This window comes from Hippopotamus amphibius, chromosome X, assembly GCF_030028045.1.
Source record: "Hippopotamus amphibius kiboko isolate mHipAmp2 chromosome X, mHipAmp2.hap2, whole genome shotgun sequence".
Lineage (NCBI taxonomy): Eukaryota > Metazoa > Chordata > Mammalia > Artiodactyla > Hippopotamidae > Hippopotamus > Hippopotamus amphibius.
The window spans coordinates 115,962,856-115,990,513 of NC_080203.1; the positions used below are offsets into that span (position 1 = coordinate 115,962,856).

Consider the following 27,658-nt stretch of genomic DNA (forward strand, 5'->3'; position numbering starts at 1 on the left):
CTGGCCTTTGAAGCTGAGCAGACAAGGTTCATAGGGCCTTCCAAGCAGAGCAGAAAAGCTCATTCAAGGACACAGAAGTGAGAGTTCAGTGCCAAGTTAAAACCTTGGGCTTCACCGTGTTACCTAGGGTGAGATACTAAAGTTCTCTGTAGCTATGTCTTCATCTGTAAAACAAGGATAAGACTAGTACCAACCTTAAATTGTTGCATGGATTAAATTAACTCAGACTCAAAGTTTAGCGCAGTGTTTGGTACAAAGTAAGTGCTCTGTAAACGTGAGCTGTTAATAACTTTTAGTTGGTGTCTTGTAGGAGGCTGCTACAGCAGTGTTATGATGGTGCACAGTCTTGGGACTTTAAGTATTTTTTAGTGTCAAATCTTGGTAGTTGATTGGTGTGGCAAAGTTTGGAATAGGAGAATTTAAGGATGCTGCCCAGGCTTTTGGCTTGGAAAATTGAGTGGCTGTTAGAACTATTGATTGAGATGGGAAAGTGGAAGAAGGCTGAGTTCGGTTTGAGGGGAGGTGATGACTTGCTTTTAAACAGGTTCGACTTGCAGAAGTATCTGTGGACATTAAGAGGTGGTAATCAGTTGACATGGAACCCAGGAGTGAGGAGTTTTCTTGAGAGAGATGTGGGCTGGAGATAAGAGGAATCAGATGCTTCAGGGGCCGGAAGATGGCCTAGTGAAAGCTGGTCTGTGTCACTTCCTTCCTGAAGGACAGAGATGTGACCTGTACTCAGAACTCACTGCTCAGAGGAGCCTGAGGTGACCGTATCCTTGGCTATGAGGCATTATTACCTTGTGTATTTTTTTTATTATTTATTTTTTATTTATTGACTGCATTGGGTCTTTGTTGCTGCGTGCGGGCTTTCTCTAGTTGCCGCGAGCACGGGCTACTCTTCGTTACGGTGTGAGGGCTTCTTACTGCAGTGGCTTCTCTTGTTGTGGAGCACGGGCTCTAGGCATGCAGGCTTCAGTAGTTGCGTTGCATGGGCTCAGTAGTTGTGGCTTGCAGGCTCTAGAGCGCAGGCTCAGAAGTGTGGTGCACGCAGCACGTGGGATCTTCCCAGCCTAGGGATCGAACCTGTGTCCCTTGTATTGGCAGGCAGATTCTTAACCACTGCGCCACCAGGGAAGTCCCCCCTCGTGTATTCTTTGTGGCTGTTTGGTCTTCATGTAATATCTTTATTGCTTATCTTTCTGAAATAAATTTTCTTATCACGAATAGTATGTTACTAGTACAAACTGTGGGAGAATTACACTGATAAAAGGAAAAGGAAACTCATCTTTAAATTGGAAAAGAAGTACTGTAACTTTATTTTACTTGAGTATTATTTTAAATGTCACATATTTTGAAAGATAATAAAGAATTTTTTTGCCCTTACAGTTAAAGCATCTCTGACGGAATGCTCCTTGAGGAATTATAGTTTGCGTCAGTTAATTTTCCCCAGTAATGCTTAAGTGGAAATTTATGGTTAGTGCATACAGCATGAAACTTTATGTGGATATTTTCAGGGGGAAAAAACTCAGTCTAGAGATATAGTTCAGAATTTGAAAGCTATTTGTTTTTCACTTTTGCTGAATTTTTCCTGATTTTTGCATGGCCTCATGCCAGTTTTATTAGAAAAACTTGAACAGTGCCAGTTTTTTTTTTTCAGATCTTTATTGGAGTATAATTGCTTTACATTGTTGTGCTGGTTTCTGCTGTACAACAAAGTGAATCAGCTGTATTTGTACATATATCCCCATATCACCTCTCTCCTGAGCCTCCCACCCACCCTCCCTATCGCATCCCTCTAGGTCATCACCAGTCTTCGCGTTGATCTCCCTGTGCTATGCAGCAGCTCCCCACTAGCCATCCATTTTACATTTGGTAGTGTATGTATGTCAATGCTACTCTCTCACTTCGTCCCAGCTTGCTTTCGGCTTTTGACTTGTTCCTGGTTCTATGTATTTGTTAGTTTAGTTTTTAGTGCATATTTTTGTATGTGGGTTTGTTTATTGGCTTGGTTGCTCTCTTGTTTTCTCTCTCTCTTTCTCTTTTTCTCCTCTCTTTTTTTTTTTTGTGAGTGCATGTGTTTACATATCTTTGTGTGATTTGGTCTGTTTAGTTTTGCTTTTACCATTTGCCTTGGGGTTTTGTCTGTTCTGTTTCTTCCTTTCTTCCTTTCCTTCTTTATTTCTTTTTTTTTTTTTCTTCCCTTCTGTGCTGTGCAGCTTGCAGGGTCTTGGTGCCCCTGTTGGAGGTCGGACCAGCTTCTTAATGTAGTGGGTTTTAAAACTTGTGTTCATTGTACACTAAAACTTGTAGAAGGAAGAATTTAGAGCAAGGGTTGTAGAGTTTTCTTTATGCCGAAAGCCTATAACTTTGAATAGTAAGCTGTATTTTCATGATAATACCATTAGAGACAGTAAGTTGTATTTTGAATGAATATTATTTTAAAGGCACTTTAAATACAGTCACCCTTTGTCTTCCTACTTCATTCTAACTCTTTGAAGCAACACAGTGTGTTTTGTTCAAAGCCCACACTGGCTCCAACTTAAGGACGTCTTTGTTTGGTTGGGTGAGGATGAGGAGCCCTCTGTGGGAGCTAGAGGTAGGTTTGCAAGTGCACGTTCATTGCTTTAGTTGGGAGGGATATCTAGTGGTTTCTTTTTTTCAGATGTTCCTGTTCATTCCTTTGAACAGTCTTTCTAAATAGGATATATGAAAAAATAAAGGTTCGTTTTTCTTTTCCCCTCCATTCCATAGACATCAGTCTTGTGAAACAACAGCCTGCTTTTCTTTGTGCTTCCTGAAATGAATCTCCCCTCCCATTAGAGGTGCTGCTTCCTGTGTCATATTATGACATGGGTTAAACTGGTGAGTGAGTAAGTAAGCACCAAGTGATACGAGGACTCCAACAAGTTTCCTGAATCGTCTGTTGATGGCTTACCTCACTTGGCAAATATTGACTCTGAGCCTGTTTGTGGAGTCACATCGTTCGGGAGCACTGTTAAAAGTTGCTGTGTTTAGTCCAAATATTGACTTTTCATGTTTTTGTTCCTTATTTTTTCGCAGAGATTTTCATTATGAATCCAGATTGTTATCAGCTGAATTGAGCCTTGCACATGGTCTTTTTTTCCAAAAGAATTTTGTAGTTTCCTTTTCCTTAAAGAAGGAGAAGCCTGTAACTAAGATGAGGTTGAAGGCAGTTGTTTTCAGTGAGTTCAGCATTCTCTGTGCACACAGTGGTCTGTTAGGAAACGAAACTTGGGTCTAGATAGACTTTACTTTGACAGAATACCTCTTCCTCTTAGAAAGTAGAATTTTTTTTTAGTTGTTTGGAAATGTAGAAGCACTTGAAAAGCAAATCTTAAAATAAATGTTCCCCTGTGATTTTTTTTTTCCTGCCTATATTTCCTTAACTTAGAAAAGATTGAATGGATCTTGGGATGCCATTCCAAGAGAGAAAAGAAATACATATATATTTTGGAGTTTTAGGTCAGCACTGTTAAGTTTCTGTTTGAATGAGGAAGTTCAAAATGAATTTGCAACATGGTAAATTATATGTCATCTGTGTTCCAAGTCTGTGAAACCAGTACAGCCCAACCAGATGACTCAAAACCTGCCTGAACGAACAATTATCTCACTCTTTGGCTTTGAGATTTCCTTCCTGTTTATCAGACAAGTTTAAATTATTATTTTTTTGCATGAATTAAACAAAATCCAATCATTATTTTTAAAGATGAAACAATTGCAAATGAAACATACTTGCTTTGCTGACCTAATTTTGTGGTGAATTCTGCCCTCCAGAGATAAAATGGAAGCTGGTTTTCTCTTAAAAAAAAAAAGATAATGGTAATCTTGAAAACAGCCTCAGTTTTTTTTTCTTCACTTATCTCATTAGATCACAGTGTCTTTATAGTGGATGAGAAAGAACTAGGAAATATCAGTTACCCCAATACAGAATTACAGAATTGAAAGTTTCTCATAAGATAGTTCTATGTTTGGCATAGTTGGAAGATAGTTTTTCTTTTCGTTGGTTAAAGTCTGAACTCTTAAAATATTGGCTTCATAATTCCTTCACTATGAAACAGATTGAAATGATTGTGGTTTGTCTTGTTGTTGAAGTGTAAGTGCTCCCAGATTCATACATCCAAATGAGTGCCTGTCAAAACAGTCGTTATTGAGAGGACAGATTTAATTATCTTGTCAATACATCTCTTCCAAACACGCCATCACTGATCAATATATTTATTCCAGAAATATCACCCCTGATCAAAACATTTTGTCTCTTTTCATTTGGAGTTACAGTCATACTCTCTGGCAGATTCTTTTTTTTTTAACAGATAATAAATAGCATATATTTAGAGTGTACAATTTGGTATCCCAATCTCCCAATTCATTCCCCCCCCAACCCTCCCCGCTTTCCCCACTTGGTGTCCATATGTTTGTTCTCTACATCTGAGTATCATCAAGAGCCAGCTATTTTTGTTTCTTGCATGTTACAAAACAAATTAATATTCATTGCAAAAACTTCAGGAAATTCGGTTAATACTAAGGAATCACCCTTAATCCTACCACCTGTAGATAACCACTGTTAACATCTTTCTCGGACTCATTTCTGGGCGTACTTATATAGACATCCTCAGTTTGACATTTTCAAAAACCTCACAAATCCTCCCCCCCCCACCTTTTAAAAACAATCTAATTTATCTCATTTTCTAATCTGCTTTTATTTCAAATATATTGAGACTGATTTTCTTATAGGCTTAAAATTTGATGTGAAGACATTTAGAAATGGAAGCTGTATGATCACATATTAAAAGTAAATTTACTTTATTAATTTATTATATGTATAGTTACAATGAGTTCTGATATGATCTGTCAAGGTTACTACTTTGGAGAGAAAATACTGTACTTACTTTTGAGGAGGAGGAGGCATACTGTTTATTTTTTTTTTCTGGCTGCATATTTTTTTTAAGTTCCATAGTTTTTAATTATGGTGATAAACCCCATATAACATACAAGTTACCATCTTAACCATTTTTAAGTGTACAGTTCAGTTGTGTTACATATACTCACATTGTTGTGGAAAAGATCTCCAGAACTTTTTCATCTTGCAAAACTGAAACTCTGTACCCCTTAAACAACAACTCCCCATTTTCTCCTCCCCCGCAGCTTCTGGTAACCATCAGTCTACTTTCTGTTTCTATGAATTTGGCTACTTTAGACACTTCATGTAGATGAAATCGTATAGTATTTGTCCTCTTTGACTGACTTATTTCAGTTAACATAATATCCTGGAGGTTCTATATAATATTCCATTGTATGTATATACATTTTGTTTATCCATTCATCTGTCCATGGACACTTGGGTGACTTTTCACCTTTTGGCTGTTGTGAATAATGCTGCTGTGAACATGAGTGTGCAAATATATCCTTGAGACCCTGCTTTCAGTTCTTTTGGGTGTATACTCAGAAGAGGAATTGCTGGATCATATGGTAACTCTATTTTTAATTTTTTGAAGAACCTCCATATTGTTTTCCATAGTGATTGCACCATTTTATAATCCCACCAACAGTGCACAAGGGTTCTAGTTTCTCTATATCTTCTACAACACTTGTTTTCAGGTTTTTTTTTCTTGATAGTAGCCATCCTGAGGGATATGAGGTGAGAAAATACCTATTTTAAAAATTGTGTAAGTAATGCTGAAATATCTTGTAAAAAGTCAAACAGTACAGTTATGTTAATTATCTGTTTCCCATCATCTGCTTCCCTCTAATCCTCTTCTCAGAGAAGGCCTCAGTTACCAGTTTGGTGTGTGGCCCTCCAGGTTAGAAAGGATTGCTGTAGAAAATGTAGGTACTGTACTGAATGCTCATTATGGGGGGAGGCATATTCTTCTGAAGTTTGGAGATTATGGACTCATTTGGTTTCTCTGTATTAATTCAGTTTATGACACATTACTAAGGGCAGCAGTGCAGCCTGATTTGCGCAAAATTGTTGATTGTTTTTAACATTATGTTTTATCCTAAATTTCTTTACATAATTTATTTTTTGTTGTATGTTCTTTTTTTAGAACAAGAATAACCTTAAAAGTGTTGTCAGTTTTCATAGTACTTTAAAAAAATCCCTATCAGATTTTTACCTCTTAAACAATTGAAAAGAATCAAAAGTATTTCGTTTTTAAGTGAAAAATGCTTTCAGATGGAAATTTTTGCTGAAAAGGTTGATTGCAGATCAAAGAAGCAGTGTAACATTTAGGGAAAAAAATACATAATTGTGCCTCATTTCCTGTAAATAGAGGAATATCTAATTTTAAATGGCATTTACTTTTAAAATATCCCCAAGTGCATTTATTTTCCACCCACGGTGATAGGTGTAAGAATGATGTTATGCAATAACTTTGGAAATATCTGTACATTTTGGTGTACAGGTTATGTGACAGCTAGTTATATAATAGCTAAAATGCAGTAATTAAGACATTAGATTTATTTATGCAGGTTTTGATACCAAGTTAGAGTAGATTATCTTTGAAACCCCATCTGATCTTGATATTAAAAGGGAGCTTGTGGATTGAGAATGTTGATATGTAGCACTCATGGTTTATGGTTGCCTATGTTTACTCCATCTGGAGATTGTAGCTACTTATGAGTGTAGCTGAAAAGATTGTAGTGTGTCACAAATCATCCTCATGTTCCAAAGCTTTGTTTCTTTTGTTATTGCTCTTTACAGAGACTGTTCCTAGTGACACTGAGTCTTAACATCAATCTGTTGGGTGACTTTGCTTAAAAAAGGAAGGCAGGAAGGCAGGCAGAAAGGCATAAACTTTGTTGATTCTGCCTTCTCTCTATAGTCATTTCCCAGAATTTCCAGTTGTGGTACATTATTCCTTTCTCTGTGTTACTCTTGTCCTTTGTCTAGTAATGCACTTGTCACAAGTGGTGTAATTATCCGTTTATCCGCTTTATTAGATTGTGGAGGCAGGGGCCACATCTTATTGTCTTGGAAGTCTATTTTCATTCTTTCATTAAAGAGTTGCTTTGATGTTGTCCTTTGTGTGGCTTGTAAGGCTATTAAATGAGATAGGGAAACCCAGAGAAAAAGAGATTTTTGGAGAAAGAGAATTCATTATGAGGTAGCATTTGAAAAACCTGGTGAAGATGTCCATGCGGAGTTAGACACACAAGCCTGAGCCTTAGGGAGTGGCCAGGCCTGGGAATACTGGTTTGGGTATCAATAGCATAGGATGGGAGTTGAAGACTTAACTTTAAGTGAAATTGCTCTGGAGTGAGAAGAGGAGAGCGTCAAGTACTACTCTGACTCATCAACCTTGAAGAGATGTGCAGACAGAGGAAGAGAAGGCCCAAAGAGAGACCGAAGGAGTGCCCTACAAAGCTTATAGAATGGAGCTAGAGTAGAACCTTGGAAACCAAAGGAAGAGAGAGTTTGAAGATGGTGGAGTTGTCACTAGTTTCAGGGTACAACCGAGATGCCAGATGTCCATTGGAGTTTAGTTACTGGGAGCCATTGGTGGCCTTGGGAAGGCCAGTTTTAGATATCTTGAGTAGTGAGGGGAGAAGAGAATAAAGCAGAGAAACCAGGCAGAATCTATCTTTCTAACTTTGTGTTGACGTATAACATACATACAGGAAAAGTGCACAAATCACAAGGAATTTTTGCAAACTGACCATACTAGTATATCTTGCATCCGAGAAGACTTCAGGGCCCTTCTAGTCACTTCCCAGCTTGCTAAGGATATGTACTATTCTGCCTTCTAACCAGTCTTTTTTAAAAAATAACTTTGTCAGTGGAGGGAGATAGAAGGATAGGGTGATAGTTAGAAAGGGGACTAGGGGTAGAGGGTATTGTCTGTGTTGTGTTTAAGATGGGAAAGATTTTCTTGAATGTAAATAAATCCCATAATTTCTCTAGTGGTTGGCCAGTCACTGTTTCTTTTTATGTTTAGGACAATTTTCATTTCATTCTTTCAAATGTTTTTAAAAGTAAGTACGATTGAGTGTTTATACAAACTTAAGTTGAATAACTGTTCCCCAAGCATCTGCTTTTGGAATAGTGGTTTTCTAAACTTGACTGATTGTGGGAATATATTCTTGGGACTCTCTTAGGTTTACTGAATCAGATACTCTGGGGGAAGGCATTAGAATCTGTGCTTCTAAAGAACTCCCCAGGTGATTCTGAAACTTTTAATGTTACACAGTCCTGGAAAGTGAGGCTTACGTTTTATCAAAAAGGAAACTGGTATATGTATGTATATATTTAAAATTTATTTTATTGAAGTATAGCTGATTTGCAATTTATTAGGAAACTAGTATATATTTTTAGTGGAAGGTCTAATAAAATAATAGATCTGTAATTGTGGAAGAATAAAAGTATACCCTTTTTAAAAAAAATATTTATTTATTTGCACCAGGTCTTAGTTGCGGCTCCAGGGCTCCTTAGTTGAGGCACATGAACTCTTAGTTGCAACATGCATGTAGGATCTAGTTCCCTGACCAGGGATCGAACCCAGGCCCCCTGCATTGGGAGCACAGAGTCTTATCCACTGCACCACCAGAGAAGCCTCGAGTATACCCTTCTTAATAATGAGAGAAACTATACTGGGTTTTCCATAAAGTTGCTAAAGAAAGCAAATTGTCAGGATTTTGATCCCCACCATTCCTGAGCGTCATTGAATAATTCTGAGGGTGGCTTATTCAGCTTGAGATTTTTATTTGTCCTTAAAGCAGTTTTACTGGGACACAATCAGGAGGTGGTCCTGGAGCTAGAGTTCTCGGCAGTACACTTTTATTTGCAAAACAAGGACAGTTTAGCCTTCTGGGTACCCATTATAAAGAGTGTGACCTCACCAGATTCATATCTTAGTTAACTGTGTACAAGAATCTGCCCTTGCTCCTAGAGCTGAAGGCTAAACTCAATCTTATGCCTGACTCTTAAAAACAATTTTTTTAAAGTTGTAACCTGTGTCTTTTTGATTAAACTCATAAGCTTCCTGGAAACTCTGTAAGGGCAGGGACCATGTCTGCTTAAGTGTTGTGTCCTGTTTAGCATGGTACCTGATGTGGAATAGGTATCTAATAAATGTTTGTTTTTGAAATAAAATTCTCATTGACCTCTTATAATTGTTATGTATAACCCTGCTTCCCTAGTCAGATTTGTTTTGTTCTCCAGTGGAGAGTGTAAGAAGCGAAAGCCTTTTAGGCAGTGGTGGTCTACTCCTTTACAACACTTCTTGTTAGGGCCCCATCCAACCAACTGCCAATCCTGGTGCTCAGTTTCCATTGATAGTTAAGCGCTCTGAGGACTCAACAAAAGTGGAGAGACAAAGAGAGTCCAAAGGTCTAAGATGGCAAATATACCTTGATAGGCAGAGTATGTAAGGTGTCTTACTGGGGAATATAATCAGACAGAAAGAAAGAGTGTTTAACCACAGCAGCCAGGGAACTCAGTGACATGCCCTTTGAGGTTTGCAGAGCTCAGGGTCACCAACTCGCCTATTTGCCCTATGACTGTGGGTCTCTTACAGCTATATTTAAAACTTCAAACAAGTCAATATGTTGGGGTCCTTAATTTGAGACCCTCAGCTAGCTGAATTCCCAGAGGGGCATCTTGTGACTGAAGGGCACACTCCAGAGGATAGGCTGGATCTAAAGCAGTGCAGCCTTTGGCTCTAGTTAGTCTGTAGCTGTAGCTTAACACTCATTGAAGATACAGCTCTTAACAGGGTGGGCTTCACTTTGATCTAGCAAGCCACACTCATCTAATCCAAAGTAGAGAATGTTTAATCAGCTCTTGGAAGGTGCACATGTGCCTAGTTTCTGAGCCAAGCCAGCTGCCCTGGGTGGAGAGTGAGCTTGGCAAACAAGGATTCTCCAGGACTGTCACTTGGGACCGTGAGTACTCAGGCCATTGGTACACACAGTCTAGAGGTTCCAGCCCCTCATCCGAAGAGGTCCAGGGGAGATCGCACTTCCCAAGAGGTATTTTCAGTCTAGTTGTACCATAATGGGTCAGGACCCCTCATGGAGAGAGAACGCCTTTGTGTTCGTGTCTCACAAGGCAACCCAAGGAGAAAAGGTGATAAAGCCAGAGCTTTAATGATTATGACCCAGTTGGTTAAATCTTCCTTCAGGACCTCTACTTCCAGATTCATATTCTTTTTCTTTCTTGGGGAGACAAAAGATTGAAGAAGATTCTTCTTTGCCCCCTTTATTGCCCTTACACTTTCCTGGGGTGATCTCTGCCCATTTTAACAGACTTTCCTTCTTAAATTCTGATAGTGAATGGGTTAACCTGGATAATCAATATGAGCTGTAATGAATTTGATAGCCACCTGGTAGGGGCCTGGCATTGAGAATCCCCATTTGTGATAAAATCTGGTCAAGGCAGGGTGGGGTAGTCTCTCACTAAGAGGAGCTCTCTTTGATGCCAAAAAAGAAAATGAACCACCCAAGATGCTGGTTAGTGCATCCGTGTGAGGCTTGTCTGCCTGTGGCTCTTTTACCCAGGCTCTTCCTGTGAGTTTCCATTACACAGATCAATACCACCTGGATCCTTACCATGGTCAGGTGTGTGGCTGACTCCTTCCTAAGAATGACCCTTGACCTGCAGTTCCCACCCATATTTTGGCATAAATGGTTTAGGAGTGTGTGTGGATTTTGTTTTGACATATAATTTACATACAGTGAGATGCACAGATTGTACATTATACAGATTGTACAACAATTTGAATTTTGACAAATGTATACACCTTCTGTAACTCACATCCAGTCAAGATATAGATCATTTGTGTCACTGTAGAAAGTTCCCTTGTGCTCCTTCTCAGTAAGTCTATCCCATGAAAGCTTCACCTCCCAGGCATTGACTATTGTGATTTTTATCACTGTGTATTAGTGATTTTAAAACATAAAGATTTTCTTAAAATTTAGATGGCGAGAGATAACAGAAAATAATATTTATTCAAGTAAATTGATGCTTCTCAAGGCGGGAGGATGCCCCCCAGGAGACTTTTGTCAGTGTGTAGACTCATTTTTGACTTACGACTGGGAGGGGTTGCTACTGGCATCTAGTGGGTAGAGGCCAGGGATGCCACTAAGCCTCCTACAGTGCACAGGATGGCCTCCCAACAGCGAACGATCCAGCTCAAAATGTCAACAGTGCTGAGATTGAGAAACCCTGAAGTAAACCTCTGCAGAGAGAACTGTGGCCCTGAGGAGTGTTAATCTCTGATTCTCCCAGATCTCCAGGGATGAGGTTTATTTGTTTTGTTTTGTTTTTATTTGTTGAGAGCCTGCAGGAAACTGAAAGGGCAACTGCAGGAGGGAGCTTTCTTGAGTGCTGCCACCCTTGTGGCCACAGTTCTTGTGGAATGGGAGTGAGGGTGGGCTTGGTCTGGGAGAGACTAACGGGAGAAGAGGGAGATGAAGAAAACAACTTGGTCAGTAAAAGGGCAGGCTTAGCATAATATTAAAACTAGAAAAATGGACAAGAGGGAAAAATAAAGTACAAATTAATGACGTCTAAAGTACAAGCAGCAAAATAAACAGGGGAGACTACATCAAACTAAAAAACCTCTGCACAGCAAAAGAAACCATCAACAAAGTGAAAAGACAACCTACAGAATGGAAAAAAAAATTTGCACACCATATATCTGATAAGGGGTTAATACCTAAAATATGCAAAGAACACATACAACTCAATAGCAAAAAAAACCCAAATAACCCAAGCAAAAAATGGGCAAAGGACCTGAATAGAGATTTCTCCAAATAAGATATACAAAAGGCCAGAAGGTACATAAAAGATGTTTAGCATCACAAGTCATTAGGAAAATACAAATTAAAACCACTAATAAGATGCTGCATCACTCCTATTACAATGGCCATCATCAAAAAAAAACAGATGAATGCTGGCATGTATGTGGAGAAGAGAGAACCCTGGTGCACTGTTGGTGGGATTATAAATTGGTGTAGCTACTATGGAAAACAGTATGGAGATTCTTAAAAAAAATTAAAAATAGAACTACCATATGATCCAGTAATTCCACTTCTGGGAATATATCAAAAGGAAACAAAAACACTAACTTCAAAAGGTATCTGCACCTGCATGTTCATAACAGTGTTATTTCCAATAGCCAAGACAAGGAAACCGTCTAAGTGTCCATTGATGGATGAGTTAATAAAGAAATACATATATATATACACAATGGAATATTGTTCAGCCATTAAAAAGGAAGAAATCCATTTGTGACAACACGAATGGACCTTGAAGGTATTATGCTAAGTGAAATAAGTCAGGCAGAGAAAGACAAATACTGTATGATCTCACTTATATATGGAATCTAAAAAGAGGCAAATAAAAAATCCAAACTCATAGAAGAAGAGGTCAGACTTCTGGTTACCATAGCTGGAGTGTGAGGGGAGGGAGAATTGGAGGAAGGTGGTCAAAAGGTACAAAACTTCAGTTATAAATAAGTATTAGGCATGTGATGTACAACATGATGACTATAGATAACATAGATATTGTACAGATACTGTATAGATAAGACAGATATTGTAACACATTATAACACAGATATTGTAGATATTGTACAGATAACACAGATACTGTACAGATATTGCTGTACATTATATAGGAAAGTTGTTAAGAGTATTAATCCTGAGTTCTCATCACAAGGAGAAATTTTTTTTTCTTTTATTCTTTATTTTTTTATTGTATGTATATATGAGAAGAATGGACCTTAGCTGAACCTGTTGTGGTAATTGTTCCACAATATATGTAAATCAAACCATCATGTTGTACACCTTAAATTTATACAGTGATGTGTGTCAGTTATTTCTCAATAGAACTGAAAAATGCATTAAAAAATCCAACAAAATATTAAAGTTAAAAAGTAAATGAGTTGAGATTGAAAATAAAAGATGAAAATGAATGAGAATAATCATTAACATAAAAGTGGAAATCTGAATTAAAACAGTAAAGGCTGTGAGATGAAAAATGAAATATGTGAAAAGTATGTAGGATTAAAGATTAAAAGCAGAAATCAAGAATTTTAAAAGTCAACACAAGGCATATCAAATGAGGATGAAATACGGGACAACATGAACGCAAAATGCTTGGATGGGGAAGTGAGAGAAGGGGTAGGGCACCAGCTATTGCCAGTAAGAAAAGGAATCTGAAACAGAGTTGGGGCGGGGCCAGTCAGCTGGCTCAGTGGAAAGTCCCCATTTTAAGCAGTGTTGTCAGTAGATTGTGGACCAACCCAGAAGGCAGAGAACACTGAATTGGCACCTCCAGATACAGCAGCCTAATAGGCCCTCTCCTGGGAAGTAGGCAGGGACCACACTGACTGTCAGCAGTGGCTCACTAACCTTTATCTTGGAAGCAAAAGAAATTAGTGACAATATTGCCTGGAAATTAGTATCTTTCAAGTATTCTACTTAATGCATCAGGGTGTGTTAATTATTTTTAAACCAGTTTAAGTAATAACCATTCCTTCTTTTAAAAATAGCTTCTACACTGAAAAGACAGTATGGCCAACAGAAGTTTTAATATAACTGGAGTGCGGATAATTTTTGACTCATTTTCATAAAATTTTCTCCTGAAAACATCTATCAGACGGCCTGTTCTGGCAATTTTCCCCAGTGCTGAGTGCCTCATTCCTGATCTCCACTTTGAATTCCTCACAGGGTTTGTTGAAGGTCACTGACTGCAGTGACTAATGACCAGATCCTTGTAGAGCCTGATGGCAAGCAACAGTTTTGGGTTGGCATTCACCCCAATGACCTTTTAAACCTTCTAACATCCAAAGCAAGGTTCATTTAAGTGTCTCTAAGTAAAACATACCAATGGCATACTCTTAAACAAAATGCATCCCGAATCCCATGTGCTTTTTAAAATTGTGTTCTTGTCCACAAATGATCAGGCTTGAATGCTATGAACATCCAATGTAGGCTTGAGTTTTGCCATTATCAGCCAATACACTAATAAATCTCCACCTGGTTTCAACTAAAGTTTATAAAACTAAAACTAAAAAAAAAAAAAAAGCTTCTAGCTCTTTATTTGCCTCTAAAATATGGGAATTTCCTTTTTTTGTGCGTAACTCCAGGCATACATTTCAATAGACCTTTTTAGGTTTTATCTAGCATTATATATTTTGTGAATATTACAGAGTAGCCTAGTCTTTCACATTACAGGCACTGCAAATCTGAGGAATATAATTTCCGTGATGCTAAATCATGCCTAAGTAGTTAGAACAAGTCATCCACTCATTTTTTGCCTCTCTTCTGTCCATTCATGCAGGCAATAAACAGTTCTTGAGCATTTCTTATGTGTTAGCCACAATGATAGACACGAGGAATACAGGGGAAGACACAGTCGGATCCTGAAAGGGCTTCCAGTTTGGGAGGGAGAACTTGATAGACTAAATAAATGGATGAATAAGAAAAGAAAAGCAATAAATCTCTATGCTCTTAGGCAATTGTGCAGAAAGGTGAAGCAAGTATAGAACATTCTAGGCAGAGAAACCAACGTGTGAACCCATGAAGCTGGGAAGCAGCATGGGAGAAATGTAGGGAGTTCAAGCTTTATGGGAAAAGGCAGAGTGACAGGTGAAGTTAAGAAGGTGGTTAGGATCAGATCATAAATGGGCCTTGTTTGGCTCACATAAAAGTCCTAGGGAAAAAAAAAGTCCTAGGTAATGAATACCAAAGAATCTCAAAGAGGGACAGAAGATATTCAGGTTTGCAGTTCAGAAAGATTCATTCTTTTGTAGTGTGGTGGTTCAAGTCATCAGAGGGTCAGGTGAACAGTTAGAATTAAGCTGTTGAAACAATCCAGGAAAGAAACAAGGGCCCAAGGGAAGATTGTACAGGAGAAGATAAAGAGGAGAGAGTGAATTAAGTTCATTTAATAGGCAGAATTAACAGGACTTAATGACCAATAGGATGGGGGGAGGGTGGAGATGACCAGAGTTTCTGACTGGGTTGTCTAGTTGGATGGTGGCACCAGTCCTGAGAGAGGGGGCATTTCTTGGGGAAAGATGCAAGATGGTCAAGTGCTGTGTATTAATTTTTTTAATGTATTATTTTTAAAAAAGCTTTCTTGATTCCACAGCACACATTCACCTGTCAGGCCTAGTACAGACTTGGAGGCACAGACACGATCCTGATGAATTGGTTTGGGGTGGGCTTGCTGTAGGGAAATGGAAATGTCTAGAAGCAATAGGATAAGTGAGTTGGGAGCTGGGCTGGAGCTACATTTCTAGGGGTCACTGGCTTCGTGCTGAAGCCATGGGCATGAGTGACCCAGTCAGAGAGAGCAAGGTACAGAAAGAGACTGAGTTCAGGAACTGAGATTGAGGGAGAGCAGTTCTGGGTGGGGATGGAAAGGGAGAGCTGCTGAAAGTTTGATTATCAGAATTATCGGAAGAATCTTCACTCTGTTCAGTGAATCACTAGGTGAGAGCTTTAAAAACACCTTCCCTTGTTGTTATTGGTGTGTGTGTGTGTGTGTGTGAGAGAGAGAGAGGGAAATATCAAAACTATTTTATAGTTTTAAATACATTCCATAGCATTTTCTCTATTCTAAAAGCATGCGTGCACACACATGTATGTCTGTGTGTGTGTGTGTTTTATTTTCCTTGAAAGGCTAAGTAGAAAACTCAGAAACTACTGGCTTGGAAATGAAGATGAAGGTGACCTGGAATTTTTATTCCATGAGAACATGTTTTTTAGGTTTTGACTTCCATAACATTTCAAGAATACATTTATTTCTCATAGTGCACAATAAACCTTTCAGGTCAGGAGTGGCTGAGGTTGCACATGTGCCCATGGTGTGCACCTCAGTTTGTAGAATTGAGAGATGGCTTAAGATTGCTTCTGTGTTTCAGGTAATTCAGAGGTCCGTGGGGCCGGTCAGCCTGAGTCTGCTCACCTTCAAAGTCTATGCATCATCAAAAAAGGACTCACCTCACAAAGCTGCTGTGAAGGTTAATGAGGTAACATGTAATATATTTTGAATATCTGATTTGGTTACTATGGGAAACATACAAATTGAATATCAGGAAGATATGACAATTCAGAAGATATTTAAAAGGAGGAAATATATTTCCTTACAGTTTTTTTGTGGGGAGTTGCTAAACTATGGCTTTTTCAACTTTAATTAATGGTACTTAGCTAAGGGCATAATTAAGGAATATATCCTAGATTTTTAGTGGGGAATCTGCTCTGTCCCAGTAGATTGTAAGCACAAGTCACTTCTAAGTGATCTGCCCGCTTCTAGACTGCTTATCAGGCTCAGACAGCATTTCACATTTTTTCCTCTCCTAAGAAATTAAAGACCAGGGCTCATCTCGCTTCTTGGCTGGATTAGAGGGTCATAAGTAGATGCTTAATAAGTGCTAAATAAATAAAACAAGAAGTCATCTCTCCATTGTTGATGTTCTTTTTTTTTTTTTTTGGCACACGGGCTTAGTTGCTCCATGGCATGTGGGATCTTCCTGGAGCTGGGATCGAACCCGTGACCTCTGCATTGGCAGGCAGATTCTTAACCACTGCACCACCTAGGAAGCCCTCCATTGTTTATGTTCTTTTTGTCTATACTTCCCACTGATTATTTTAGATATTTGGTTTCTTTTGACTTTGAGTAAAGTGTCATAAAGATCTACCTTCAGTTTTGATCAGGGTTACTTGAATGGTGTTTACCTAAAGCTAAATAGCTTGGTTTTTTGCTCTTTACTCTCTTCTTCTCAGGCCTTGTGACAGTGGCATCTTTGAGGGTGAAGAAGGCAGCCAGTGGTGGCTGTGAAACGTTTCCTCTCAGGGTGGGGAACAAACCTGCTGTCCTGCTTTGATTAGCACTAGGCTGATAATTAGAACTAAGCCACATGCTCTTCAGTTACTCTCAAGCTTTTTTTTCTATCTCGCCTCCCACCTATCCTTTAGAGTAATAGAATCCTTTTTCCAAACTAAATCTAAGATGAAATAACAAATACCAATATATAAAATGGGTAAAAGGGGGATGCTTTGTCTACTACGAGTAGGATTGGAGGAGGCTAGGATACCTCATAACCCTGCTCTCTTGTCCTTTTCCTTATTGATTAAGGTGCAAAGATCGTCTGAAGCAAGGTTCAGGGTACATGTAACCCTTAGTCACTATAGCTCATGAATTATTAGAAATATGATGCTTACAAATTTGATAATTGATTGTTATTTCATTACTGTATACACTTCTTAATTTCTTTTTATTTTGTTTTACAATCTTTAAAGCTTTCACTCTACTCCGTTCCTGAGGGTCAGTCTAAATATGTGGAAGAGCCAAGGACCCAACTTGAAGAAAGCATCTCCCATCTCCGACATTATTGTGAACCATATACAAGTTGGTGTCAGGTACAGCTGTTCTGAAAATGGAACGAATGCATTTCTGTTTAGAGTCAGTAGTGAAAAGTCTATATTGGCTGCATGTTTTCAGAAAAAGGCACAATAAAGGGCCCCAACTTAAGAGTGCCTAACTTCAAAATGTTCGTCAGTGCCATCTCTGGAGAGGAGCAGAGAGCCCTAGCTTCCTGGTGGCAGCTGTTGCCATAGCGGCAGAGAGAGTTTCCCTCCACTGGGCAGTGTGTGTCATGTTGACTAGAAAGCAGAGGCCCATGGTACCTTTTTTTTTTTCCTGGCTAGGCTGTTCGGCTTGCAGAATCTTAGTTCCCCAACTAAGGCTTGAACCTGGGCCATAGCAGTGAAAGCACTGAGTTCTAACCATTGGACTGCCAGGGAATCCCCCATGGAGCCTATTTTATTGGTTGCAGCTATGAAAACATTATTGTCCACCAGGGGAGGATATGGTGCTGGAACTTTACTAGAAGGAAAAGGGTACAATGTAAACATTTATATCAAAATTAGGAAGTTTCTCACCCAGCAGAGATTCTACAAGTTAGTACCACTTTAAACAGCAATGGGTACAGAGCATTTTGAATATTACAGTAGGAAGGTGGCTAACTAAAAGAGGGTGAAATTGCATACTTGAGTACTGAACTGTTTCCCTTAGTGATCGAAGATCTGCATATACAGACTGACTTTTACTGCTCAGGTTTTAGATCAGGCATTTGTCATTATGTTCATGAAAGCATGTCTACAGTTTTTAACATTGGAAACTGAAGTTTACAGTCTACAGAATGTTTTCTTGGGCTTTGATATGTATGTTTGCCGTACTTAATCTTTTTTTTTTTTTTTTAAAGAAAAAATTGATTTTTTTAAAATTTATTTTTGGCTGTGTTGAGGTTTCGTTGCTGTACACGGGCTTTCTCTAGTTGTGGTGAGTGGGGGCTACTCTTCATTTTGGTGCACGGGCTCCTCATTGCGATGACTTCTCTTGTTGCACAGCACAGGCTCTAGGCACACGGGCTTCAGTAGTTGCAGCATATGGGCTCAATAGTTGTGGCGCACGGGCTTAGTTGCTCCATGGCATGTGGGATCTTCCCGGACAAGGGATCAAACCCATGTCCCCTGCATTGGCAGGCGGATTCTTAACCACTGCACCACCTAGGAAGTCCACCATACTTGATCTTGATTTTGGAAATTGATGACAATGTAAAAGAATGTAGATGTGTGTGACGTGGCCTAGATTTACTTTGCTTGAAATTTATAAACTCAATTTTCATCCAGAACTTGTTTTGAAATTTTTAATTTCCACTGTCTGTGCCAGTGCTTAAATTTTGTTCACCAATTTAGAAAGACAATATTAAGCATAAATTAGGCCATTATACTACAGTATCATAACTATATTATTGAGTTATGAAATACCTAAAGACTTTATACATAATGTGTTATAACACAGACTTTATTCTCTTGTTCTAGAAGATTTTTAAACTATCTGCTGGTGGTTAAGATAAGGTCAACACAGTTGCAAATATTTTTGTATCATGTAGGCATGACTGCTGTTATTTCTCTCTTGCTCTTTTTTTTTGTGGTTATAAAAGCACCTTGTCTCTACTTTTCAACCTAAGGTTGCTTTTTGTTTTTTATGTTTTCATCTGTGCGTGATGCTTAGTGCAGCAAAATGCCTCAGAATAGTTATCAACATGTTTATTTGTACTACTTATAAGTAAAAAAGCTTTTTTTTGTGATTATACTGGTTTTATTTCCCTATAGATTGAAGTCTTCATGAATGAAAATATTTCTCATTCCTGGCTCCATTTTCAGGCCTCCAAGTTCTAGTCCCTTTCTTCAAGAACTGATTTAATTTTTCTTCATAGTAAACAGATTATGCTAGCAAAAGAAGTGGCCAGTCAGTCTAGACATTAATCTGTAGTTTTTCTTTTTTTATATGCAGAAAAAACTAATAATGGATTTTAATGAAGCAGTACTCAGTTTTTTTTAATGTTCTTTATGTCCTCCCCCAAATTCAGCATTTATTATTTAAGGCCATTTAACAGTATTAGGATAAGTTTCTCTGACTTCAACTGAATAAAAATAAATCTTTTTCCAAGGGGCAGTCGGTTCTGATATCTTCTGATACCCACATATCTCTTTTCCCATCTATACACTTCTTAAAGGTGGGTACCTTCTGGCTTGTCCCTTGCTTTCTTTAGGATCATGATGTTCAGGTGCAGAGCCTTTTTATTGTTGTTGTTAAGAATGTTAGTACTTCATTTGCTCAGGATTGGGGTAAATGTTTCTCCAAACCTGGAGATAGACTCCTTTGTCCCATTAAAGCTGGTCATTCCTGCTTCAGATGGGCAGTTTTCAGATATAGGCTCGAAAATCATGGCAAATCAACAAATAGACTTAATAGGAAAGATTTAATCTCACAGGGAAAGGATTTCCACTTTATCAAGGGGATTGGTTTTTTTTCATCCTCTTCAATTTCAATAGAAGAACAAAAAGCCTGGGTTGTTGAAACCACTCTACTTGAAATCTTTGCTTCCTGTGGCAATAATAAGCCATTCTGCTGAGCCATTTGTGGTGAAGGGGAAGTTACAAAAGAAAAAACAACACAAAAACACCAGATAGGCAGTATATCTCTTTGTTCAAAAAGTACTAATAACATGATAATTGATTCAGTAAAGACAAATATATTTATTGTTACTTTCTAATCAGCAAATCCTATTCATTCTTTTTTTTTTCATCTTTTAAGGAAATGTACTCCCAAACTAAGCCCAAGATGCAAAGTTTCGTTCAACGGGGGTTAGGTAAGTTGATTTTTAATTAGGCATAATCAGTTTGTTTGATATTGGATTATTTAACTGGGATTCCATGGGTGGGCTCCAGGAGATCTGTGAATTCCTTAACATTGTATATAGAATTTTAGAGCTATTTGGATTTTTCTGCAAAGAGGATCTATTTTTTTTTCATCAGATTCCAGAGAATTAGAGTCCCCAAACACTCAGGTAAGTCTCTTCAAGATCATTAAGATTGTTGGCCTAGCAGGTGCAGATACGCTGGATTTTCTTTCTTTAAATCTATTTCCAGGTGCAGTGTCCTAACATCCATAGGTTTTCAGAATCAGGATAGCTCATTGGCACAGCTATTAACACACATTATAGAAGTTTAGAGAGAGGAAGAAACTGGGCTGGTGTGCCTAGGAAAGGCTTTATTGCATAATTCATAGTGTTCTTACACGTTTTCATTTATTTTTTATCACCTTCAATTGTTTTTCACATTCGCTTAACACACACACTCATAAACTGGTTTCAGTCTGTGTTCTAACTAATATCAGGAACTGATAAATTAATAGACATTGATCATATTTCATTCCCCTTATTGGGGATCTCAGCCAGTCATCCTTATTTTTACAAGTGTTTGTTTCCATGACAGAATAAAATAAACATGAGTATAATTTATTTCTTTGTGAAGATTATCATAGAGTGTTGATGCACTGATACCCCTGAGACTACTATATAAGTAAATTCTTCATCTGAAGATAGACATATTAGTAGCTTATCAGTTCTTTAAATTATTCATGTATATTAATTAATATCTTAATTTTATAAACACTTATTTAGTGCTTATTATGTGTCAGGAACTAGTCTAAGTGCTTTGAAATTATTAATTTATGTAGAATCCTCATAACAACCCTGGAAGTTAGGTACTCTGTTACCTTCATTTTTTACCTGTGGAAGCTAAAGAACTTCTGATCTTTTATCTATATGTGTGACTAAGGTGTCTCTTCATTGTCACCTATCATTTCCCATTGATCCACAGCAGTAGGCACTATTTGTAGTGTGTCTTTTTTTTCTTCTCTTGGACTCATAGTTACTGCAAAGACTCTTAAAAAGAAACTTTCCGTTATGAGTTGCATTGTTGTTTGCCAAGGCAACCAGTCCATTTCCCAGCAGTCACAGCCAAGACATGTTACTAGAAGCTGAGCTTCAGCTTTAGTGCAGTCTTATAGCATATCTTCTTTCCCATTTCTTTGTGATTTTTCCCACTTTGGCTCAGCTCACCAAGGCATCTGGGTGTCCTTCTATCACCTGCTCTGTGTGCTTGTCTAGAATTGAAAATACCATTATGGTAGGCAAAAATAAAGGGAAGCAGAAAATTGCCTCAAATGATCCGGACAAGAGGATGAAAAGCTAAAACCAGGTTAAAGGCAAAATAAGTAAAAGCCCAGACAAACAACACAAGCCCTACAGTAGTTTTTAAAATGATCACCACATTTCCCAAAGAAACCAAGAAAAGAAAAACTGGCACGTCTAGTATTATCTAGAGGAGAGAATTATTGAGTATTCCAGTTAGTTCAGTTCCAGTTACATTTAAGTCACCATCATGGCAGGCATTGAAGACAGAGGCTGATTTAAGACAGTGGTCACAGCCACTGAGGTGCATATAATAAAGTGTTCAATACTAGCACGGATCCAGAGACAGTCGTAGACCACCATCAAAGGTACAGAGGAAAGAGACTAGTTTAAGAGAGAGTGGGGAGATGGGAGCAGTCAGGGAAGGAGTTCTGAGATGAGTTTTGAAGAAACAGCCACAACAAAACATGGGGGTGGGAATTGGGCAGCATTCTACACAGAGGGTACAGCAAGACCAAGGCTTGGAGTGGTGACTCAGTGTTGCATGTGTCGGGAACCAGAAACAGATAGGGAGTGCTGAAGATGAGGTTGAGAGACCTGTAGGCTTTTCAAGTCATAACCTACCTGAAATCCCTTTGTTAATTTATCCAGTATCTATCAACTCCTAGCACAGTTTCAAATAAGTATCTGTTGAGTGCACATCCATTGTTTACCACTGGGGGAAAATGACATAGAAATCTAAGCAGTCTACCGTTAAGGAGCAGATATTCTCTTTGAGGAGACATAAAATACACCTTGAATAATTAAACACAAGGGCTATACAATTAGGCATCAAATGACAGTACAGAAAATAAATATGATGGGACTTTAGAGGAGAAAGAGAGGTGTGGGCTGATGGGTGTAGGGAAGGCTTTTCTGAGGAGGTAGGACTTAAGCTGGCTCTTATTTGGTGGCATTGGCTCAGTGGAGAGGAGAGGAGTCATCATGCGAATAAGGTCATAAGGCATGGTCGGGGGTGGCAAGGAGGCTCACGTGTTGCATTTATTTGTATTTATTTTTTATCTGTCAACAGTGACTATTTCCTGCAAAATACTTGCGCTACAAGTTTCCTTCATTATCCAGATTTATTCTTGTCTTGAGTCTAAATAGTGAATTCAGATGGCAAAAGATACATTTTTTTCCTGAGGCTAATGTATTTGGTTCCTGAGTTTTAGAGAGTAAGCAGCAAAGCTTCAGATAGCAACAGATCTATCCAAAGATTTATCCAAATTTATTCTATTTCTGTGTTTGGATAGCAAGAGATTCCTGTATTTGTCTTTCTCCCCTTATGAATAATTGATTCAGGTCTGTTGCCTTCAGGAATATGAAGGCAGTCTAACATTACTTTATTGTTGCAGTGTCATCAGACTAAAAGTATTTGAAAATTGGATACTTGCTACGTGGCTAGTAAATCATGTTTATCTCTCATACAAAAAGGACTTGTTGAAAAGAAGCATATTAACAGAAAGCAAAGAATACATTATTTGAAAAGCATTTGCTACTACATATACTAGTTATATATGACTTTGTTTTGTTCTTTTTGTTTATTTTTACTTATTTTAAATTAAAATATAGTTGATGTACATGTTTTGTTTCGTAATGAGCAATTTATGGAATTGTTTCTTGGTCTGATTCTATTATAGACAACTATGAATATCTCCAAAATGCACCTCCTGGATTTTTTCCAAGACTTGGTGTTATTGGTTTTGCTGGAGTTGTTGGACTCCTTTTGGCTAGAGGTAGGTACAATTTTGTAGTTTTTTAAAAACAGTTCATAAGGGAGAGATAAAATATACATTTGATTCTTTCTTTTCACTTACCAGTTTTTGAAATAATGGGTTGGTTCCTGAATGTGGCCTTCTTTGTGTATAATTGATATGGTTGTTTTCTCTAGTATATTTGATTTTAAACATATATAGAAATTGTAAAAAAAAATAAAGTGGAAGAAATTATATACTTTTGGTTAAAAAAAGAAATTAGTTATCCTTCACAGGCACATTTACTTGGTCAAATTCCTGTTGCTCTTTGGTACAGAAAGAGTGAACTTTCGCTAACCAAGATCTGTCACACCTGAGAAACTGTTTCTAAAGGTTTCACTATTAAGATCAGGCTATTAATCCTAGTAACAGTGATTTCATGGAAAGTTTATTAATTTCTTGATGTCTTGTAGCTTCGGTCAGTGATGATAAAAAACTTTAAAAATTAAAAGCTAACAAATATCAACTTAAAGATATTACTACAGCTCACTGCTGGATTACAAAACATTTATAGGACAGGATGATAAAATACTTCACTATAAGGGGATGAATTTGTTATGAACTACTTGAAGTTTTACTGATTGTAAAACTCAGACTTCACAAAAATTCCTAAATTACAAAGATTATGAACCCTGTAATCAGGTCCCCATAAAAGATAACTATAGAGACTAGTTTGGTAATCATTTCTCATTATTAAAAACCTTCCTATACATGCCTTAACCATTCTTTTAGAATCTGGAAGAATGCTGCCCTAGTGCCACTTCCCCAGTCTGTGGAATGAACTCCCGTTGTAGTTTCTGTGTCTTCCTCCCATATTGTGCAGAATATATAAGAATTAAATGCAGAGTTTATTTTTACTAATCAGCTTGGGCAGTAGTTCAGCCAGCTTTTTGTCCCAAACTTCTACCTCCTTCTGTAAAGCTGTCTAGAAAAGCATTCCTATCTTATTTAGACAGTGTTTAGAATTTATGAAGATCCCAAAGCCAGGGTGTTGGAATTTGACTGCGTGTTAGGGAGCCAGGAATGTGGAATCAGGCGAGATTAGCTTCTTCCTTCCCTTTCCATGGGTAGAGTATGTGGAGCAGTTTTACAGCCCTAAAGAGAGCTCCCTGTGTCATGCATGAGCTTTACACTGTGTTTATCTCTTGCACATCCACTAGGGTGGCCGTCCTGAGGATGACTGGGGACTGTGATCTCCTGGGGAGAACAACAGCAGAAGGACACCCACTATTGCGGGTCCTTTGCCTTTGTTTTTGTTTGCTAGTTTGTTTATATGTTCCTTTCTCTTCCTCCTTTTCCTGAGAGGGCTTAGTTATATTAAAATAATTTAAAACCTTAATTCTTTTTCGGAAAAGTATATATGCACACATACTCATGCACACACATACCAAACAACAGATCTTTTCCTGTGGGTGCAGGGGTGCAGGGGCCTGAGGTAAACAAGGTTGGGGAGGGAGGCCCCTAAGCAATATGAGTAGGAGGGTAGGTACATTTATGGGTGGTCAGAGTGGTTTTCAGGCCCCTCCAGGTCCACTATGCTGGCAGCAGTATGATGGGCTCAGAAGGTCCCTCCTGGTGGGATTTCTTTTCTTCTTTTTTTTTTCAGTCTAATATTTTATTTATTTTAATTTTATTTTTTAATAAAAATTATATGTATTTAAGGTGTACAACATGGTGTTTTGATATATGTATACACAGGGAAATGATTACTAGAGTTGAGCTGATTAATATATCTTCTCATATAGTTACCTTTTTCGTGATGAGAGCACCTGAAATCTCCTCTCTTAGTAAATGTCCAGGGTTCAGTATTATTAACTGTAGTCATCATGCTGTACATTAGCTCTCTAGACTTATTCATCCTATGTAGCTGCACCTTTGTACCCTTCGCCCAGTATCTCCCCATTTCTCCTACCTCCCCACTCCTGATAACCACCCTTCTACTCTCTGCTTCTGTATATTTGACTTTTTTGGATTCTACAGATCAGTGAGATCATGTGCTGTTTTTTCTTTCTCTGTCTGGCTTACTTCACTTAGCATAATATCCTCCAGGTTCATCCATATTTTTGCACATGGTAGAATGTCCTTCTTTTTAAAGGGTGAATAATATTCCCTTACAAATATATATCACAATTTCTTTATCCATTCCTCCATGGGAAGACAGTTTGTTTTCATGCCTTGGCTATTGTGAATAATGCTGCAATGAACATGGGTTACTTCAAGGTACTGATTTCATTTCCTTTGGGTATATACCCAGAAGAGGGATTGCTGAATCATATGGGTAGGTTTCTTGAGCATTCAGCAGATAATGGTGATGAGGGTGGTCAGGACTGTGGTGATGACAAGAGGTACCGCTCTGGAAGAGAGACGAGTGGATGATCATTCACAGGAGGTGGGCCCAGCCAGGCCACTCGAGGGTGGCAGGTGGTTGTTTCCCACTGTTTTTGCCTTCTGGTGGCTCCCTCCAGCACTGGCAGCCAGTGGTTCCCTTCTGGCAATGCTGACAGTTACAGTTTACAGCACTGGCTTCTTGGGAGGTGTGGTTGTGGAGATAGGCAGGGAGACAAGGGATTGTACTTTCTTCCAGAAGTTCTTGGCCCCCAGCTCATTGTGTGAACCAGTAGGAGCTGAAGCCCAAGAGCTGCTGCCTATCATCTTTCCCTAGAGGAGTGAAAATGGCTGGTTGGAGGGTTTGCTGTCCTTCACCTGGTCCTTACCTTCATGAACGGCCCAGGCGCTTGAAGCTTCAGGTGTTCAGGTGGGATCCTAGGTGTGTAAAAGGCTTTTCTCAGTCAAGGCAGTAGGACACGGAGAGAAACATTATTAAGAGTCTAAATTGATAGTATTTGTATTCTCTTCTGTAACCCCAGTTCCATTTTTGGGGATTTGTCTGTTTAAAGTTTAAGACCGATAAACAGCACTTACATTCTTCTTTGTAAGTGTGAGTAACATGCATCGCACTAGCATCTATATGCGTCCCATCTCAAAAACGCTGTGCCTCTGAGTGGAGACTGTTTCTTGTGTCAGGTCCATTTCTAGTGTATTCTCCTCTTTTACCCTCTACCAGTTTCCTTAACCTCATTCTCAAATTTCTCTCAGCTTTTCATCCTTCTGTCTGTTCTGTTCATTTCCCCTTTCCCAGGGCTCTATGTGTTCTCCCAGTCTAGACTAAGACTCAGTCAACATAGCTGTTGTTTTGGGACATGGCTCTATGCTCTCTTGGGTTTGACCCCCTTTGCGTGGGTTCTATGTAGTCTTCTCCTAGATTTGCTGCTGTGTTGTTGAACTACATGCTTTAGTCACTTTCAAAAAAGCCTGTGTTGGAGGTAAACTTTCTAAGTTTTTGCAAGGCTGAAAATACTCATACCTAGTGATAGTTTGGTTGGTCGTAGAGTTTGTTCTCCATCAAAACTTTGAAGGCTGCATCTTCTAGCATCCAGCATTACAGGAGTGAGAGTCAACGACCAGTGTGCATAATTGTTCCTTCTGAAGTGATTCTTTTTTTTTTTGGAAGCTTTGAGGATCTTCTCTTGGTCTTCAGTTTTCTGAACCTCCATGGTGCTGTGACTACATATAGATGTTTTCATTCCTTGGTTGGGCATTTTCGTGACTTGCAGCCTTCAGCTGTAGAAAGATGTATATCTTGTATTTATTTGAAAATTTCCTCTCATTCTTTTTCTCTCCTGAACTTGAATTAATTTGTGATTGAGCTATTTAAACTGACCCCATATGTGTCTTATATTTTCTTGGTGATTTTATTCCTTTTGAATTATTTTACTTTGGTCATCTCCAAGAGCTCTTTTCTGCTTCTCTTTCACAGAACTCGTTTTTCTTTTAATGCAGTAACTTCTTGAATTTATTGATGCTACTTAATAACAGATTTAGTTTTGTTTTTAAGTTCTTCTGTTTCCTTTGGGGTCATTTTTCCTTCTTGCTTGTCTTGATCTTCTCTTTTATGTTGCAGGCTTTCCTCAGCTTTCCTTGGTTGTACAGTCATGTTGAAGAACAAGGTGATTGAAACTCTGATAAGAACTTTTTGTGTATAGATGGGGCTTGCTGGCAAGCGGGTTCTCCCTCGGGGTGAGCCGAAAGGGAACCGACCTTAGATGAGGGGGTGACAGTGCCCACCTGAGGAAGTCTTGACTCTCTGCAGTAACATACACCTGCGCTCACACCAGCTATCTCGGTTCTCAGCAGCAAATCCATGGCATTTCTTTAGAGATATCCTGCCCCCCTTTTAAGATTTTGTCTGGAGAGACGCACAGGCAGTTTTGCAGTGGCATGGCAGGGAGGAAGGAGAGGCTCACCTGGTGCGTGCACAGGACTTGTATTTGTCCCCCTGTCTTG

The 27,658-nt window shown here is 38.6% G+C and overlaps 1 protein-coding gene across 5 annotated transcripts in view; it reads left to right on the plus strand.

Moving 5' to 3' along the window:
• The window catches only part of APOO (apolipoprotein O), an 85,345-nt gene that overhangs the window by 5,007 nt on the left and 52,680 nt on the right, over positions 1-27,658 (plus strand). For 3 of the 5 annotated variants that reach the window (XM_057719149.1, XM_057719151.1, XM_057719152.1), the window contains exons 2-6: positions 15,897-16,004; positions 17,275-17,394; positions 19,491-19,556; positions 20,138-20,192; positions 23,201-23,296. In XM_057719149.1, coding sequence (XP_057575132.1) covers positions 15,897-16,004; positions 17,275-17,394; positions 19,491-19,556; positions 20,138-20,192; positions 23,201-23,296 — 445 coding nt within the window. The remainder of the gene's footprint in view (positions 1-15,896; positions 16,005-17,274; positions 17,395-19,490; positions 19,557-20,137; positions 20,193-23,200; positions 23,297-27,658) is intronic. The other 2 variants (XM_057719153.1, XM_057719150.1) reach the window with 1 other exon arrangement.